At 38.7% G+C, this 19,429-nt stretch overlaps 1 protein-coding gene across 2 annotated transcripts in view; it reads left to right on the forward strand.

Annotated features, from left to right (window-relative positions):
* Positions 1–19,429, forward strand: part of EDNRA (endothelin receptor type A) — a 56,720-nt gene that overhangs the window by 26,099 nt on the left and 11,192 nt on the right. The window contains exons 1-3 of one of the 2 annotated variants that reach the window (XM_060147717.1): positions 1,279–1,353; positions 1,876–2,003; positions 15,773–15,971. In XM_060147717.1, the coding sequence (XP_060003700.1) occupies positions 1,342–1,353; positions 1,876–2,003; positions 15,773–15,971 (339 nt within the window). In that variant the 5' untranslated portion in view covers positions 1,279–1,341. Of the gene's footprint in view, positions 1–1,278; positions 1,354–1,875; positions 2,004–15,772; positions 15,972–19,429 lie in introns of those variants that run through there. The other variant, XM_060147716.1, reaches the window with a different exon arrangement.

The following is a 19,429-nucleotide window of genomic DNA, read 5'->3' on the forward strand; positions in this document are numbered from 1 at the left end:
ATACATGCTCTGTTGTGGGTTCTCCCAGATCATTTTTCTTAGCACTTGTTACTTAGACCTGCACAGGATTTCAGAGTCTCCCTTGTTAAGCCAGGAACATCCTTTTCTTTTCCCTCATTGTTGGATGTGTGAATTGGGAAATCCATCCACGTAGATTTCAGGATCGTCTGTCTCTGGGAATGAACCAACCATAACAATTCAACTGTTCCAAAACTTATCCTATAACAATCCTTACACATTTTAATTACATCTCTCTAGTCTTTAGTGGAGAATTACAGTTCTGGGACAAAATACTAAACTCCCACTGTGTAAAAAGTAATTTTCAGGTTTTCTTTTTAGGGGGTGATTCATCTCAGAAATAATGTTTTATGTGTTTACTTGCATCAGGCATTCATAACTAGCAATCAGCAATGGTATAACTATTTTTTAGCTTCGTGAGAACTGTCAGAGTTTAGGGCAGTATTTCTGTGAAGAGCCTACTGCTTGTCTTTGGACAAAGGTATTTATGGAAATTCTGAGAAGACACCAACCAAGACCAGTTAGAGTGAGAGGAAGAAGAGACCAGCAGTAGGGCTGGATTGAAGGAAAAGGTCTTTTAGAAAACTACTCAGAAGAAGGGAAATATGTTTGAAAACCAAAAAGAGAGAACATCAGAAATTAAATCAAACAGGATCTTAGCCATAAAAAATAGAATTATAGATAGCCCTGTGTTACTAAACTCACAAAATGCATTAGTTCTGATTTTGTATTTCTCGGGTAATAGTTTCCTATCCTCTTTCCATGGACTCATATGAATGACCACGCCAACCATGAAATTAAACCTTACTCTTTTAGAAATGGTAGAATGAAATTGGAAGGTCAACTTAGAGTTAGGTACTCTGCAAAAAAAAGAAGTTTGTCAAGTGAGTACAGTATTATCTCCTATTGAGTGGAGTACGTTTAAATTCTGAGTCACTAAGCAAACATAAGAAAGGACATCAATACCATTTTTACTCGTGAAAAGGCATCATAGATATTCAGCAGAGGCTTCCTCCTTTTAGGTAGCTGAGCTATTATTTAAGGCCATGCTTCTAGTACGATACCTAATTAGATATCTCTAATCAGATATCAGCAATTCACAGAGGATTTATGTTCCTGCTACTCACCACAGCCACTAGAGGGTCATCACCCTCTCCCTGGAGCAAAAATTTCAAATTGTCAACATGGAAGAATAGATGTCCCTGCGAATGCTACAAACGGGTCACAGTAACCACATTTTCTTGTATGATAGAGGAAAATTTGAGCCTAAATAAAGATAGGCCACTGGTGTCACACCTGCTGAAGCAGGGCAGCAAGTTAAGCATGGAGGAAAAGGTGAGTTTCAAGTGGCTTTAGCTGTTAACCAGCTGGCAAGGCCAGTGCATTCTAAACTACTTCACTTTCCCAGTATTCTCCAGAACATCTTATTCAGAGCTTTGGCTGCTTCTCAGGAGATAATATAATCTCCCAATGCCACTAGCTGAAAATGATTCATTTCACTCATGATTTAGTAAGACTTGATCAGAGATGACTGCCTGCTTCTGAGTTAAGCCATCATCCAAACCCCCAAATTTTGCTCCTCTTTGAAAATCAGGCGGCACGACTACTTCCTATAAGATCCAAGTCTCATCTCTTGTTATGATATTTATCACTCTCCACATTGTTCAGGATTTAAAAAATTGCTGAGGCTTTAAAATATGGAAAAAAAATGATGATCATAGTCTATTGCTACCACACTAACTGAAAAGCATAGTGAACGATACAATTTAGAAGTTTGGAAGCCTAATTAGAAATATAAGTGTCCGCGTAGCCTATGCTGGCTCTGCCATTTCTTACCATGCTCTTTCCTTTTTTCAGCTGCTGGCTGGGCGCTGGCCTTTTGATCACAATGACTTTGGCGTATTTCTCTGCAAGTTGTTCCCCTTTTTGCAGAAGTCCTCAGTGGGGATCACCGTCCTCAATCTCTGCGCTCTCAGTGTTGACAGGTAACGTGGTTCTTTCCCTTTACTCTGTTGTTGGGTTGAGAAAAGCAGTTTTGTCAGAAAGAAGAGAACTCGAGGAGCCTTGAGAATTGGTGTTCAAGACAGTTGTTCATTAGTTCCCAGCAATGAAAATACTAGCGATCTTGCTCTACTGTTTAGAATTGCTTTCCACAGTTGTTGATTACCAGCCATCTTTGGTTCAGGCAACTTGTACCGAGAGCATTTCACCAACTATATCCATTTGACATCCTTATGGCAACGAAGGAAAAAGGAACATGTTAGATGGAATGAATGTTGGAAAAGGAAATTCTAGGACATCCACATTCTGTATTTTCAATGGTAGATTTCTCATTAGAAAAAAGAAGATACTGTTCAATTGTGTTTCTAATGCTTGATTAGTTGAACTGAGTGGTGAGTACTCAGAATTATGTTCTAATCTATGCTTTTCTGAATACCTGAAATGCTTCCTAATTTTTAAAAAGAGGACAACAGAAGCACCCCTTGATCCAACTCTGAAAAAAACCATCAAGTATCTCAGAGTCTTTCCAGAATTCTTCTCAAACATGGATGTCAAGGCGTCAAGAAAGAAGTCCTTCTGAATTCCATGAACTTCTAGAAGGTATTTTCTATACCTTCTAATTTTCATAGCAGGAATTATAAAAAATGAAGTTAGGAACTCTATAACACGTTTTGTGGTGCTTTTTTATATTGAAAATAATCCTTTGCAAATGCTGTTTAATGTCTTATTTAGGTGGTTTACCTACAATTTAGAAGAGGTTTTCATTTTTCCTTTCACACGCTGACAATCACTTTATCAGAGCACCTAAGTCCCATCATAATAGAAATAAAAGTCCCACTTTCTTAAAGAACATTTTAGTGTTTACAGATATTCATTATTTATCATTAACAATTAATTTTCAGGACCAAAATTGTTATTGTTAAAACATAAAAATACTCATTCCATTGGTAGTAGAAAATTATAGTGGTATCCTTGTTATAAATTTATGGTTATAATAATTGTGAAACACTAAACAAAATGTTTAGTAGTGTTATTAAAAATAAATTTATTGCTGAAATTAAAACGAAAAAATTCCATTAGTAGTTTAAATTGCAGTAATGCTATTGACAAAAATGCTACCACTGCGGTGGTAAACACAAAGATCAGAAATAATTTCATCACCCATTAGTAAGATTCACAGTGATTCCCAGGAAAACCTGAGGTCTACATAGGTTTCTTCTGCATCATATCAGATGTTAAGGGCTGCTGCATAAAAATATTTACATACAATAGATGACCACTGTATCACTTTCACTTGACAAATAATAGATTATGCTACTTGTGACCATGTCCTAAAAAATTGAGCAAGCATTTATAATCTGGACTTTATTCACTAATGAATTCTCATTCTATTGTTCCCACTCCTAGCACCCCAATAATATCATTTTGTCTTGTAACTAAAGTATTGTATTATCTAAAAATTAAAGTCATTAAATTATATCTATTACATTACTAATACATGAAAAATTTTTCCTACCTGTATTTATCAAGTTGTATATTTAGAGATGTAGCTAGGTATTTTCATTATAATATCCAATTAAAATTTTAAATTATAATATAACTCTAAAACCCATATGGGGAAAAGAAATAAGAAAATGATCATGACAATTTTTAAAAGAATTACGTTTCCTATACACATATTCTTCCTATATGATATTCTTAAATGTTATAAAGCTACAGTTTTAAAACAATGTGGTAGGGCTTCCCTGGTGGCGCAGTGGTTGACAGTCCGCCTGCCGATGCAGGGGACGCGGGTTCGTGCCCCGGTCCGGGAGGATCCCACATGCCACGGAGCGGCTGGGCCCGTGAGCCATGGCCGCTGAGCCTGCGCGTCCGGAGCCTGTGCTCCGCAATGGGAGAGGCCACAACAGTGAGAGGCCCGCGTACCACAAAAAAAAAAAAAAAAAACAATGTGGTACACACACATAAACACATTGACAAATCAATGGGAAAAACAGAAACAGGTGTCAGAGTGTACAAGAACATATTATAGGCTGAAATCACTTTAATGGGGAAAGGAAAGATTCATCAATAAACAGTGCTATGTACCATCTGGGGGAAAAAACATGTTAAAGTCTTATTTTGTACTATATATCAGTAATAATATTTATAATTATTACCATTTATTGAGTATTAGTATGTACCAGGCCCTGTTAAAAATACTTTCCAGAAATTATTTTATTTAATCCTTATAACAACACCTGTGATGGTGCTATAATTATCCTCATTTTACAGATGAGGAAGCCGAGGTCTAAAGGGCTTAATCAAGGCCAATTGGCTACTAAGTTTTGGAGCCATAATCAAAAGTAGTATGTGTTCTTAACTACTATGCACAAGCATGCAAAAACTCAAACCATAGAGCAATAGAAGAAAATAAACCAATATCTTTTTGATCTCTAGAAAAGGAAGACTTTTTGAACCTAAAGTGGATGGTAGAAAATCTGAATAAAACTATAAATGCATTTCAGGACATAAAATTTTAAAACATGAATATCAAACATTCATAAAATTAAAAAACAAATAAATAAAGCAATAATCCAGGGAAAATATTTGCAGCAAAACTACATGTTAATATTCTTGGTATTTAAAGAAGCCATACAAATAGTAATTAAAATCTTACTACTTCCATATAAAAAGGGCATGAGTATAAAAATCATCAAAGAAGAAACTAAAATGACTAACATATGAATCATGTTCATATTATCAAAGAAATTCGCATTACAAAGCATGTTTCTCAAAATCTGGCAGTAGTAGGGAATTGAACAGCCCTTCCAGAAACTAAAGTCCTACAAATGTTTTTGCCTTCTGACCCCGTAATTACAATTTTCACGATCAATTCTATGGAAATGATCCAAAATTTGAACAAAGAAGTCAGGTACAAAGATGTTCCTTACAACAGCAGTCCCCAACCTTTTTGGCACTGGGGACCGGTTTCATGGAAGACAACTTTTCCATGGACTGAGGCGGGGGTGGGGGGGATTTGGTTTCGGGATGATTCAAGCGCATTACATTTATTGTGCATTTTATTTCTATTATTATTACATTATAATATATAATGAAATAATTATACAACTCACCATAATGCAGAATCAGTGGAAGCCCTGGGCTTGTTTTCACTTGCCACTCACTGATAGGGTTTTGATATGAGTCTGCAAGCAATTGATTTATTATGGTCTCTGTGCAGTCAAACCTCTCTGCTAATGATAATCTGTATTTGCAGCTGCTCCCCAGCACTTGCATCACCCCCTCAGCTCCACCTCAGATCATCAGGCATTAGATCCTCATAAGGAGTGTGCAACCTAGATCCCTCACATGCACAGTTCACAGCAGGGTTTGCACTCCTGTGAGAATCTAATGCCACCGCTGACCTGACAGGAGGCGGAGCTCAGGCAGTAATACGAGCGATGGGGAGCAGCTGTAAATACAGATGAAGCTTTTCTCGCTCACCCGCCACTCACCTCCTGCTGTGCAGCCCTCTTCCTAACTGGCCACGGGCTGGTACCCATCCGTGGCCCAGGGGTTGTGAACCCATGCTTTACAAGATCATTTAAAGAAAAAGTTGAAAGCAGCCTTGTATTAGGGAAATGGATAGGGATGTTAAATGCAATTTATATGTATAAGTATATGAATATAAAATTCCTTGAAAGGAATATGATAAATATTAGTATTAGTTATGTCAAGGGATAGAGTAACAGATGTAACATTCTTCTGCAAGCAGAAAAAAACTTATGAAAGTTTATTTTATTTTCTGTGACCCATTTTCCTTATTTACTTCATGCTATTCCCTACATTTTATTTTTCTCATCTGCCCAGCTCATTCCTATGACCTTTATTTTAAATTAACACTAATTTCCTATGACTGGGTAGCTCTAAAACGCAAGCATATGTAGGCCTGTGTGTGTGTGGAGAAATACAGGTACATGCCCAGCTCAGAGTTACTTCCATGCCTACTCTTGCCTTTACAAAAGCACCATCAAATTTGGGAAAACAGCATTTTATTTAAAAAATTAAACTTTGTCCCAAAGTTTAGGTAAAAATAGGATGATAACGAGTTTTAGGAAAGGGCCACTCAGTGTTCTAAGAAAACTGCACCTCCGAGGAAACATCTAACCAAACCCAGACAAGACCAGCCCATGACAAACAAGAATGAAAAACAGGAGAAGGAAGACAAGGAAGATGCTTGGCTCCTATAAATAGTAAAACCTTTTTTAAGGCAGCTGGGTATAATCCTCTGAGAAGAGAGGCATTGATGAAAAGAGAGGCCAAGGAGAGGAAAGAATTTGCTTGGTTTGATAAGAAATATAGGCAACTTTTCATCCCTGCAATATATTTTCTTGTTACAAAAATTAGAGTGTATGCTCTGAGTAGTGTTATGTGCCATGGTATAAGTGGTCCCTTTTGTAGTTCGTATGAATCTATTAATAAATTTTTTTCTTGATTGAAAAATACTTTAGGGCACTTATTCCTCAGTGATATACTGTATCATGAATTATCCCTAGATTGAGAAGCATAATTCATAATATAGTTCAACAGAGAGACTTGGCAAGAAGGGTATGAGGTACAGACATGAAGAATCAGGCCTGGCTGCTGTTCTTTAGGAGTTTCCATGGATGTGAAGACAATGACCTAGGAACCAGGGAGAAAGAAGTGCACAGGGAAGTGTTCAGGCAGTTGGATTCCCCAGCCAGCTAAATCATCAACATCCTCCATTCCTTCTCTAGCTCACCTTGTTCTGCTGCCTCTTTCTCCCTTGGGGGAACCTCAGAGGTTCCTGAGCTTCAATGTCCCCAGTATAAACCCTACCTTTAGGCAGGGAGAAGGGGGTGGTGGGAGATGATGGGATGGGGAAATGGAGGGATAAGGTCATAGATTCCTGTTTCTGGTGTAGGAATACCTCACCCACACCATGTCCTCCCCTACCTCATGCATGGAGAAAAATTAACTCAGTGTTCAATCACAAGCTGTCAGTTATGTAGCACATGAAATGTTCTTGGTTTGAAAAAAGAAAGAAAGAAAAAAGAATGTCAAGCATTTATTTCATTAAGACTTAACCTCAGTTTTAGATCAATGAGAAGAACTGTTTTAAAATTCCACTTTCGCAAAAATCTGCCTGGATCCAGGAGGTTTTTTCTGGGTAATCAACTCACCGTCCTTTGTTCCCTGGGTCCTTTCTTTATTATTTTTACATTTCATTTGGTACTGACTCTCAACTTTGGGACCGGTATGTAGGGAATCTATTTTGACATTTCTATTTCAAAAGCTTTCACACTAGAGAATGAATCATTCACACTTGACTTCTGAAGATAAGATACAATTTGCTTTCAATCTTGATTCGGTTGCATTATATTCTTCTAAAAATAAGAAAATGCCTTTATTTAAAAAAACAAAAACAAAGCAAGGAGTAAAAAGAGGGAAATTGGAACCTGTTATGAATCAATTTGCAACTTGGGAATCCCTGCTTTCATTCTATGAGCTGAATCAAATTACGGCCCAGGAAGAGTTCCCGTGATTTTTTTGGTTTTGTTTTTTAAATATGATGATTATGTCTCATTTCAGAGTCGTTGCTTTTGAGGGAAAATAATGAACATAACTATTCATCCAAGTTTTATACAATTTCTCCATTACTTCATTGATTGCTCAGTGAATACTAATACTTTAGGATCAAAGAAAAAGTCTAGCTTTCTTACTCCAGGCTTTTAATCTGAATAAGGTAAACAAGACAGAGAAAGCACATCCCTTGTACCAGAATGGATGACTTCCCATTGTTCATTTCAACTATGGACTTGTCTTATTAAAGTTTTTCACTAAGTCTTCCTCAAATCTATTATTTATTTTTATTTCACATCATTAGTTACTTAAGAATAAGATAAAACAGGAATTTCAGAAAAAGACTGGGGAAATTTAGAAACAAATTTTGACCTCGATCCAAGCTTTAGCAGTGAAATAGTTTTGTCTAATGCTAAAGCAGTATACTTCTAAAATGAATGAATTTTTCCCAACAAAACATGAATAACCAGCCATTACCAATAGTGCAAATAGGTATTCTTACCCGCCATAAGTGACAAGCTTTACAAGTTACTCTGAGTTTGTTTCAGGGGGGAAAAAAAGAAGCGGCAGGGATTGGGAAGAGGAATTCAATGCTATTCCTTGTAAGGTTCACAGTCATGTTTAAAGCAGAAAATGATGGGGGTCAGACCAGTAAAAAAGGTCTGGGTACAGTTCCAGATTGTACTTAAAAGTTGCCTAGGGAAAGAGGTTGTAAAAAAGATATAACTCTTAACAAATACTCCAGATGATGTGTAATTAGATACCTGGGAAAGTTGTAAGGATCCATTACTAACGCACTTTGATTTGCCTCAAACTCAAAGCCAGTTCTTCATCCCTCATTTCAAGTAATTGCTTAGTGGTCTCTATGATCTTCTCAAAGGTTTATCCTAACTCAAGAAAGCATGGAAGTGATTTTCTAAAAAACTTCATTTTTACTTAGACTCGGGCTTGGTTTCTCCTTATTCTCCTGGTGCTATGATTTTCCTTTCACGCTGGGTGTAGGGCAACTTGGGATCTCATTTGGGGGTCTGTTCCCTGTCGCACATAGTTATTCGTTCTTTTATCTTATTTCTATTGTCAAGATCAGGTGACTGGTTAATCTTGCTACCTCATTTTTCTTTGATAACAAACTACCCCCAAACTTAGTGGTTTAGAACAACCACCATTTACTTATTATCTGACCATGTTGTGGGTCAGGGATTTGGGCGGTTCTTCCGCTCCTTGTTACTTCGACTGCGGTCTCATGGTGGATTTCAGTTGGCCACTGAGCTTGCTTCATGGGTCCAAGACTCACATGACTGGCCCCTTGGCAAGAACAGCTGGACATCTGAGCTCAGCGGAGCCCATCTCCCTCTCCATGAAGTCCAGGGCTGTCCAACACCCCTCCAGCGGGCTCAGGGCTCCAGGGTGGAACCTGCTGCTCCATTCAGAGGCCAGGCATGAAACTGACAAAGCATCGTTCCAGCTGTGCCCAGCTGGTCAAAGGAGCCACAGGCCAGCCCAGATGAAGGATCCAACTGAAGAAATGTCCAAATATCTGCAGCTATCTTTCTTTTTTATTATTATTTTCTTTTTTTGTTGTTGAAGTATAGTTGATTTATAATGTTGTGTTAGTTTCTGGTGTAGAGCAAGGTGATTCAGTTATACATATATAAATATATATTCGTTTTCAGACTCTTTTCCATTATAGGTTATTACAAAATATTGAATATAGTTCCCTGTGCTATACAGTAGGACCTTGTTGTTTATATACTTTATGTATAGTAGTTTGTATCTGCTAATCCCAAACTCCTAAATTATCCCCTCCCCCCCTTTCCCCTTTGATAACCATAAATATGTTTTCTATGTCTGTGAGTCTGTCTCTGTTTTGTAAATAAATTCATTTGTATCTTTTTTTTAGATTCCACATATAAATGATATCATATATTTGTCTTTCTCTGACTTACTTCACTTAGTAATCTCTAGGTCCATCCATGTTGCTGCAAATGGCATTATTTCATTCTCTGCAGCTATCTTTTATTTTTTTTAACATCTTTATTGAAGTATAATTGCTTTACAATGTTGTGTTAGTTGCTGCTGCATAACAAAGTGAATCAGCTATACATATACATATATCCCCAAATCTCCTCCCTCTAGCGTCTCCCTCCTACCCTCCCTAACCCACCCCCCTAGGTAGACACAAAGCACCGAGCTGATCTCCCTGTGCTATGCAGCTGCTTCCTACTAGCTATCTATTTTACATTTGGTAGTGTGTATATGTCCATGCCACTCTCTCACTTTGTCCCAGCTTACTCTTCCCCCTCCCCATATCCTCAAGTCCATGCTCTAGTAGGTTTGCGTCTTTATTCCCGTCTTACCCCTAGGTTCTTCATGACCTTTTTCTTCTTAGATTCCATATATATGTGTTAGCATACGGTATTTGTTTTTCTCTTTCTGACTTACTTGACTCTGTAGGACAGACTCTAGGTCCATCCACCTCACTACAAATATCTCAATTTCGTTTCTTTTTATGGCTGACTAATATTCCATTGTATATATATATGCCACATCTTCTTTATCCATTCATCTGTCGATGGACACTTAGGTTGCTTCCATGTCCTGGCTATTGTAAATAGAGCTGCAATGAACACTGTGGTACATGACTCTTTTTGAATCATGGTTTTCTCAGGGTATATGCCCAGTAGTGGGGTTGCTGGGTCAAATGGTAGTTCTATTTTTACTTTGTTAAGGAACCTCCATACTGTTCTCCATAGTGGCTGTATCAATTTACATTCCTACCAACAGTGCAAGAGGGTTCCCTTTACTCCACACTCTCTCCAGCATCTATTGTTTGTAGATTTTTTGATGATGGCCATTCTGACTGGTGTGAGATGATATCTCATTGTAGTTTTGATTTGCATTTCTCTAATGATTAATGATGTTGAGCATCCTTTCATGTGTTTGTTGGCAATCTGTATGTCTTCTTTGGAGAAATGTCTATTTAGGTCTTCTGCCCACTTTTGGATTGGGTTGTTTGTTTTTTTGATATTGAGCTTCATGAGCTATTTGTATATTTGGGAGATTAATCCTTTGTCAGTTGCTTCGTCTGCAGATAGTTTCTCCCATTCTGAGGGTTGTCTTTTCGTCTTGTTTATGGTTTCCTTCCTGCAGCTATCTTTTAATCCACTTCACCTGGCTTCTCTTTAAAGTTCTTCCTGCTGGCATTTTGCTCCCAAACCTCTGTATGGCAATTGGTCTGCGTAACACATAGGAGACACGAATCATAAACAAACATTACAAAGGGTCACGTTTTCTCAATTAAAGATGTGCAGGGCTTCCCTCGTGGCGCAGTGGTTGAAAGTCCGCCTGCCGATGCAGGGGACACGGGTTCGTGTCCCGGTCTGGGAAGATCCCACATGCCGCGGAGCGGCCGGGCCCATGAGCCATGGCCGCTGAGCCTGCGCGTCCGGAGCCTGTGCTCCGCAACGGGAGAGGCCACAACAGTGAGAGGCCCGCGTACCGCAAAATAAAATAAAATAAAAAGATATGCAGACATAAAGATATAAGTGCCACTTTACCTTATGGAACTGGCAAAACTGAAGAAAAATAAATTTTAATGAAGGCAAGCATTGACAGGCACTTAGGAGAAACATTTTTTAAAGGTACTTAAGCTACTTTTTCATTCCCTTGATTTAGTAATCTCACTCAAGATAATTAACCCAGGAAAATCATTCAAAAAGAAAAAAAAATCTGTACGTGCAAACATATTTATAGGCATGTTATTCACAACCTTGAAACACTAGAAATGATGTGATCATAGGAGGAAGATTTAGGTAAATTGTATCAATATCTTGTTATACTGGGTAGCCTTGAAATTAATAAATGCCATGCCTATGTAGAAACATGAAAAGCAAATAAAGCCAAAAACAAAATTGTAACTGACAAGATTATAATATAATTATATTCAAACTACACTTATGAGAATAGAAATGGGCAAAGAATAAGAAGAAATGAAAATAGATTTTGCTGAAGTGATCTTTTGAATTGAAGTTTTCTTTTACACTGTTTTAAAGTACATTCAATAATATTTATTTTCAGTTTAATGAGTTTCCCAGATCATACCTTAAAGATTGAAAGACATGCATTTAATGCCTCTAGCCTTGAAAACATGTAAAAATCTATTTATAGACCCATACAGTAACAAACATCTTTACATAAATAAAACATGTAATTTATTCTTGTATTTTGGCATGTCACATGACAGAGTTCACGGTGGTGTCATGGGAAAAGACTCCCCTGGGACTTGGCAGACCAGAGCCCTGGCCCAGGCGCCCCACATTCACTGGAGACCAGGCAGAGGACTTGGTGACACACCCCTCCTCAGGTTCCCAAAGAGAACACAAAGGGAGAAATTTCAGCTCAGAGGTCCTGCTTGGTTTTAAATTATTGTGTTCTAGGATTCTGAAAGTATTAGCTCTTTATCTGTTGCCTAATTCAGGGCTGGCTTGAAAAATAAGAAACTCTTTGTAATGTATATTGGCTTTGGCCAATAAAGACAAATGCATGGTAAGGAAACGAACAAAGAAAGATTCTTAATTCAACAGATATTTATTCAGCACCTATCGTTGTAGGTCTTGTGACCAACATGCAAGATGTCTGCCCTATGGAGCTTATATTCAAAAGGGAGAGGTGGACATAGACCATAAATAAGTAACATATTTGATTGGTCCCATAGTAGTAAGTGCTATGGAGAAAAATAATCAGGCTGAGTGGGACAGGGTACATCTGGAGGGGAATCTGGCAGTTTTAAATAGGGTATTCAGGGAAGGCCTGAATGGTGAAAAGACACCATTGCGTAAAGATCTGAAGGAAGTGAGGAGGCAGCTCTGAGGACACCTGTAGGCATTCCCACTGGGGTGGGAGCCCACTGGGGTGGGAGCCCACTGGGGGATCTGAGCAGAGGGGTGACATGATTGGCTTACATTTTAACAGGCTCACCCCGGTTGCTGTGTTCAGGGCAAACTGCAGGAGGGCGAAGTGGACACAGGGAGACCAGTTAGGAAGCTATTACAATAATCCAGGCAGGTGGTAACTGGCGAGATGGTGAGAAGTGGTTGCATCTGGATACGTTTTGAAGGAAGAGGTTGCAAGGTTTGCTAAAGAATTGGATGTGTGGTGGAAGAGAAAAAGAGGAGGGAAGGCTAACTTCAAAGTTCTGGGCCTGAGATGGTCACGACTAGAGAGAAGGCAAGGAAGGGGGCAAGGAAGAAGACCAGGAGTCTGGTTTGGGTGAGTTTCAGTGCCTATTAGATAATCCGAGTGGAAACCTCAAGTAGGCAGGTGGATATACAAGTCTAGAGTTAGAGGTGAGGCTCTAGGCTAGAGTTATAAATTTGAGAATTAATTATCAGCATATAGAGAGTTTAAATGATACTAAAGCCATGAGACTAGATGAGATCACAAAGAGAGAGGGTGTAGATAGAAAAGAAAAGAGGTGTGAGGACTAAGGAGAAATTCAACACTAAGAATCTGAGGCATGGGCATGATCCAGCCAAGGAGATGAGATGGAGTGGCCAATCCCATCAGCGGGAGGAAAACTAGCAGAATGTGGTCAAAGCCAAGTGAAGAAAGCCTTTTGAAGAGGAGGGATTATTTCCGGAATAGTTTTTGTTGGCAGGCTGTTCATAATCACACCTAGTAAGGAGAACATATTGTGTATGTTGTGTCATTATCACCCAAATAGAAATCGTTTTGGGAACATCCAGTATTTCTTATTTTCCACACCTTTCTGCACCTCCAGCATCACACGTGAGTGTTTCTAATCGCTTTTATGGTTGTTTTCTCATCTCATGGAGATGTTATTAAGATCAGTGTGATTACAAATGGGAAATATTCTAATTCTCAGTCATGTGGGTTAATGAAGGAGCAGACTGATTATGAATCATTTGCTCAACTAGGCACTAAAAATTACTTCTATTTATTTTTAAATGTTGAATTCACACTGGATTATAGATATGTCATATTCTGGGAACTCATGGGCACATTACAAAATGAAGCTGGTCTGTGAATATATTTATCATTAGAACGTGTAGATCACATTTTCTTACTAAACCACCTTCTATCTCCAATCCTGCCTAAGAAATCTGGCTTTCTCTCTTAAGAGATAAAGTGTTTTATTTACATCACCTTTCCTGATAAGAGGAGGGGAGAAGAAACAGATATAACTCATGGACAGCCTTGGGATATAGACATTCTGTCTCCGTTCCTTTTAGCTTTTACTGGACATCAGGCTGCCAGTCTAATAAGGCAGCAAAGAAAAGTAAACAGAAATAGAAAGCAGAATATATAGCAGTCTTCATCCCACTGGCAATAACCATAAATTTTCAAATGCAGTGTTGGCTACATTGTAAAAGGATTTTCTTGGTCTGTTTGCATAGCTGTATTTTATTCCATTCTGAACTAATCTGGACTTTTTCAGAGATTCTTATTGTACACCAATCTTATTTATCCTAAAAATCTTTTGCAAAACATTTCTCCAGCAAAGTGTGCTGTATATATGCCACGTGGCATCATCGTGCATACCAAAACTATAGTTTCTAATCTACAGTGAAGAACAGGTAGCATAATTCCTAGGAGTTGTGTTTTCACAGGTGTACGTTTTAGTTGTACTGAGACAGAACACTAACTATAAATGATAGGGGCTCATTTTGGTGGCTATGGGTAGCTTGTATCTTGCCTTGGTGCTGCTAACTAATCTTTGCCATTAAGCTGCCTGGCCTGCAAACCCACGTGCACCTGTCTCAACGCCTTGGTCTGTTTTACAGCCTTTTTCTGGCACTATCTAATGAAAGCTATTAAAAGAAAATGTTTCCTTTCCATTACAACAGCAGCAAAAATTTCAAGAATGAAGTCACAGAAATATTGTACCACAGGTCCCTTCTTAATAGTAAGTCTGAAAGCAGCACCAGACCATCATCTCATGTCAAAGAGCATAGTTTCTGAAACCAAAGTTTCTTTAGACTTAACATGTAAATGTGATTATTATCATAAAATATTAAGGTAAAATATAAGGCAAACACAATTTCTTAATGCCAGTTAGTTTTTTTTTTTTTTTTAATGTATTTATTTATTTATTTTTGGCTGTGTTGGGTCTTCGTTGCTACACGCCAGCTTTCTCTAGTTGCGGTGAGCGGGGGCTACTCTTCTTTGCGGTGCGCGGGCTTCTCATTGTGGTGGCTTCTCCTGTTGCAGAGCATGGGCTCTAGGTGCATGGACTTCAGTAATTGTGGCACACGGGCTTCAGTAGTTGTGACTCGCAGGCTCTAGAGCGCAGGCTCAGTAGTTGTGGCGCACGGGCTCAGTCGCTCCGCGGCATGTGGGATCCTCCCGGACCAGGGCTCGAACCGGTATCCCCTGGATTGGCAGGCATATTCTTAACCACTGCGCCACCAGGGAAGTCCCCCAGTTAGTGCTTTGATTGGCATGATTGTTCAGTTATATTTATATCTTATGCTTCTGTATGAACCATTCTTTCCTATTAAACTGTAAACCCTAAAGTTTAGGAACCAAGCTATCTTTAGCTCAGTTTTATATAGTCTACCCAGGGCCATATGGGAGAGATATAGTTATTCTTTGACATTTTCAAATATAATTATTAGAAATATTTATTTACTAAAACAGCCACCTGGTACAAGCCCACTTGTGATCATATTTCGAGGGTAGAGGAAGGGAGAAAACAATGGAATATCTATGGTCACTATTCACTTAAGGATATCTAGATCCACTTCATAGATAATATTTCGAGTTTTTTTAATATAGAAACAGAAATAAGACATTACCGTAACAAGTACCAGCAGCTTTCACTACCCCTTCCAGCATCCAATTTTCCCCCCAGCTTAATAAACATAGCACACCCATCTCTGCTGCCACATCCTAAATTCTCAGGAGATTTCGATGGGCCCCAAGTGAAGATCTCAGACTCAGGCCTGCCAGCCAGTTGAACTCCAAATGGGTAGAACTTTTAATAGCCCCACTTGTTTTTCACACCAGGACTCACAGAAAATTCCTAAAAACCTAATGGTTAGTCACTGGCCAAAGGAAGGATCTTTCCAGCATTTATAATTTTCATTTAATTGAAATAAACTTAAAATTTCCTAACCACTTGGTACCATCACCCCCTTTTTTTTAGGTACAGAGCAGTTGCCTCCTGGAGTCGTGTTCAGGGAATTGGGATTCCCTTGGTCACAGCCATTGAGATTGTCTCCATCTGGATCCTTTCTTTTATCCTGGCCATCCCCGAAGCAATCGGCTTCGTCATGGTGCCCTTTGAATACAAGGGTGAACAGCACAAAACCTGTATGCTCAATGCCACGTCAAAATTCATGGAGGTATGAAAAGTTTAAAGGAAATTAACTGGGGAGGGGAGAAGGTCTTCATTTACCATCACCAAGATTTGTTGATATCTCTACACTGCCGAGTGTGGTTTACTCTGTTAGTTCAGTCAAATATTCTTTAATTGCATGAAAAGCAGATGTTAAACCAGGGCTTAGCTTCTTGAATAAAACAACTATTTTGTTTTCACTCTTGTATTATAGCACAACTGTAGATACAACTATTGCTCTGCACCAAACAACTCAGAATTCTGAAACCGATTTACTAAGAAAGAGAGATTGATGTGTATGCATGTCGTGCTATTTGTTTTGATAATAAGGAGTACAGCACAATTTCCATCTGACAGACACACTGATGCTTATTTGATGTTACTTGGGGAAATGCACATTGCTCACACAGTTTTTAAAGAGAGATTTACTAATTCAAAGTAGGAAGTCATCCTCATGTGTGCTTATGTTAGTACAGATTCTGTCTAATATATAAATAATTTTTTTAATTTTTATTTTATTTGGATTCTTTTCTCTTTTTAAAAAAATATTTATTTTTGGCTGCATTGGGTCTTCATTGCTGCACACGGGCTTTCTCTAGGTGCAGAGAGCAGGGGCTACTCTTCGTTGTGGTGCGCAGGCTTCTCATTGCAGTGGCTTCTCTTGCTGCAGAGCATGGGCTCTAGGCGCGCGGGCTTCAGTAGTTGTGGCACGTGGGCTCAGTAGTTGTGGCTCACAGGCTTAGTTGCTCCGCGGCATGTGGGATCTTCCTGCACCAGGGCTTGAATCCGCGTCCCCTGCACTGGCAGGCGGATTCTTAACCACTGTGCCACCAGGGAAGCCCCAAATAATATAAATTTGCAGAACTTTTTTAAAAAGCATTTTAGTGTAACAAATTCAATTGTTGCTTAATACACCTGACTGCATTAATGTTTCTGAAAAGCTTAATTACATAACTGAGAGTATTAGGAAACACATTTAAAATGCACATTTCCTCTGCAAAACTAGTCACATGTAGAACGAGGAGGAAAACCAAGAATAACTATTTCTCTTAAGTCAGCATAACTGAGTACTTTGATGTAAGTTTCATGCAGTTCAGATTCCACATTTAATCCTTTACAGACCTCTTAAGGTATGTTTTCCTTCCATGGAAAATTCACACAATTAGTGGTTTTACAGTTGACCAGTTATCCTGCTTGGAAATTCTGGTTTCAAAATTAAAAGTGCTCATGAACACAGCCAAACTAGCAACCTTAAAATTAAAGTCTTCTGCTGATCCACTGACTTTTTTATGAAGTCAACCTCCACAGTGAAAAACAAAGTAGTAGGAGGCTATCAGAATTTGGGCAGTGTGAATGAGCAATCTAGAAAACCCTGACTAAAACATTAGAGAGAAGAGGCTCAACATAAGAAGGAACTCACTGGGAATTTCCTGGCGGTCCAGTGATTAGGACTCATGGAAGTCATGGGTTCAATCCCTGGTCAAGGAACTAAGATCCCGCAAGCCGCGCAGTGTGGCCAAAAAAAAAAAAAAAAAAGAGGAACTTACTGACCATTCCAGCTGGACAAAATGAAATGGGTTTCTTCACAAGGATGCATATCCTTTCTAGAGGTGAAGCTAAGAGTAGCTGCCCTTCAGGCTGGCGGGAGCGTTGTGGCTGGCAGGCGCCCGGAGGGTTGCAGTATAGGGTATGAGTTTGAACTGATGATTTTGAAGGTTTCATTCCAAGTCTAAAGTTTTAGGATTCTCTTTCCCCTCCTGTTCTCTTTCTCTAATGTGATTCCCCCTCTTTTTCCACTCTTTCCTCCTCAACTTTGCTCTAACCTAGACTGGAGGGAGGTCCCTCCATACCCTTGCTGGTGACATCAGTTCAAAAGAAACGTGTGACCCCATTCTCGACAGGCCTCTACCATGGAAGGGGCAGGGAACTCCATCCAGTCCCCTCCAGGTAGGGTCAGCTTCCAGGCCCTCCGCAGCTGCTTCTAGGCAGTCACACCCAGCCAGCAATGCACCCAGAAGAAGGGGGTACAAAGGAAGGGGGTCCTGCAAGGAGTGTTTGTGTTGCAGTTAAATGAAGAGAGAGTCCTTCTGATTTTTTGTTTGTTTTTTTAAGTTCAGTACTAAAATCTTTCTACAGTGTGATGTGAATAGGAATATATTTATATAAACAGATTTGAATAAACCAACTCCTTTGGGAGTCTGCATTTAACCTGAGGCTAGAATTCAGAGGTTTGTAAACTTGAATGGAAAGGAAATTACATGTTTATTTTCACTAACTTCTAACTGAAATTTATCATTTCCTTCTAATATGAAAGTAGGCAACAAACCACAGTAGTATTTAGCAGTACCATGATTTTTTCACTAATAGAAATAACAGACATGTCATACCACATAACAGTTGTATAATCTCGAAATATCATTTACATTCATCATTGCTTCTACATTCTGATAGAACCACCATTAGATCTGTGATTTAATTTGTTAATAAACACATATATGACTACATCAGAACTTTCTTTTTCATATTTTGATATCTGTGTTTGGACGTAATTGGTTTCCATTGTAATCTTACGTATTTTATTTCATGCACATAAAAGTATTATTCTCAGAAAGAATTATAGTCTACACCAGAAGGCAATCTATGGCATAAAAATATTTAAGAACCCCTGCCCAGAACTTCTTCTCCTCAGGAACCATTTAAAGAATATTTTAATAGACATGTTATAAATGCAGCCCACTGGGCCTCTTTCTATATTCAGAAACTCTCCGGTTTTTCACAGAGCAGTGTGATTATTTTTTACTGTGGGAACTGAGATATTACAGGAGGCTGCATTATCCTTAGTAAATAAACAATCTGGAGAAACAGCATAAGAAGAGGAACAGCATTTCTTCCCAAGCTGGTGATTAATTCAGTGGGCCGAAGAATTTAGATGTAATTTTCTAATTTCCATTTTTATTGGGTATTATATTTTCTCTTTCAAGAACTCATAAAACTGAGTCATCCTGGTATTTACAAATCCTGTCCTCAGGGAGATAATGCTCAGCGTGCCTTCAGATAAGCTACACTGCCTCAATGGTTTCCAGGTGGTAAGTATTAAACGAGAGCGAGAAAGGGCAGAGTTATTGATGGCTCAAACTGGCTGGCTGCGAGGTCACATAGCAGACATACCAGACAAAGGGTTAATTCCCAGTAACCGGAACTCCTCAGATAAGCCATTCATAACCCTCACTGTTTCCAGACTAGATAGGCACATTAAGTACACTCTAACCACAATAGTCAGAAGTAAACCAGGCACTAGCAAAAGGTTGAGAATCACCAACAAAGATAAGAGTCTGTATGTCTCAAAATCATGTTTTATGAGCTTTGGAAGGGAGCTCTTTTTATTGATTAGGGCTCTTGCCCTGTGTAATTAAAACCAACTTCAGTTTATTCAAAATATCTTTGTTGGGATAATTTTTTAAATTT

The sequence above is a fragment of the Lagenorhynchus albirostris genome, chromosome 4 (genome assembly GCF_949774975.1).
Source record: "Lagenorhynchus albirostris chromosome 4, mLagAlb1.1, whole genome shotgun sequence".
NCBI lineage: Eukaryota > Metazoa > Chordata > Mammalia > Artiodactyla > Delphinidae > Lagenorhynchus > Lagenorhynchus albirostris.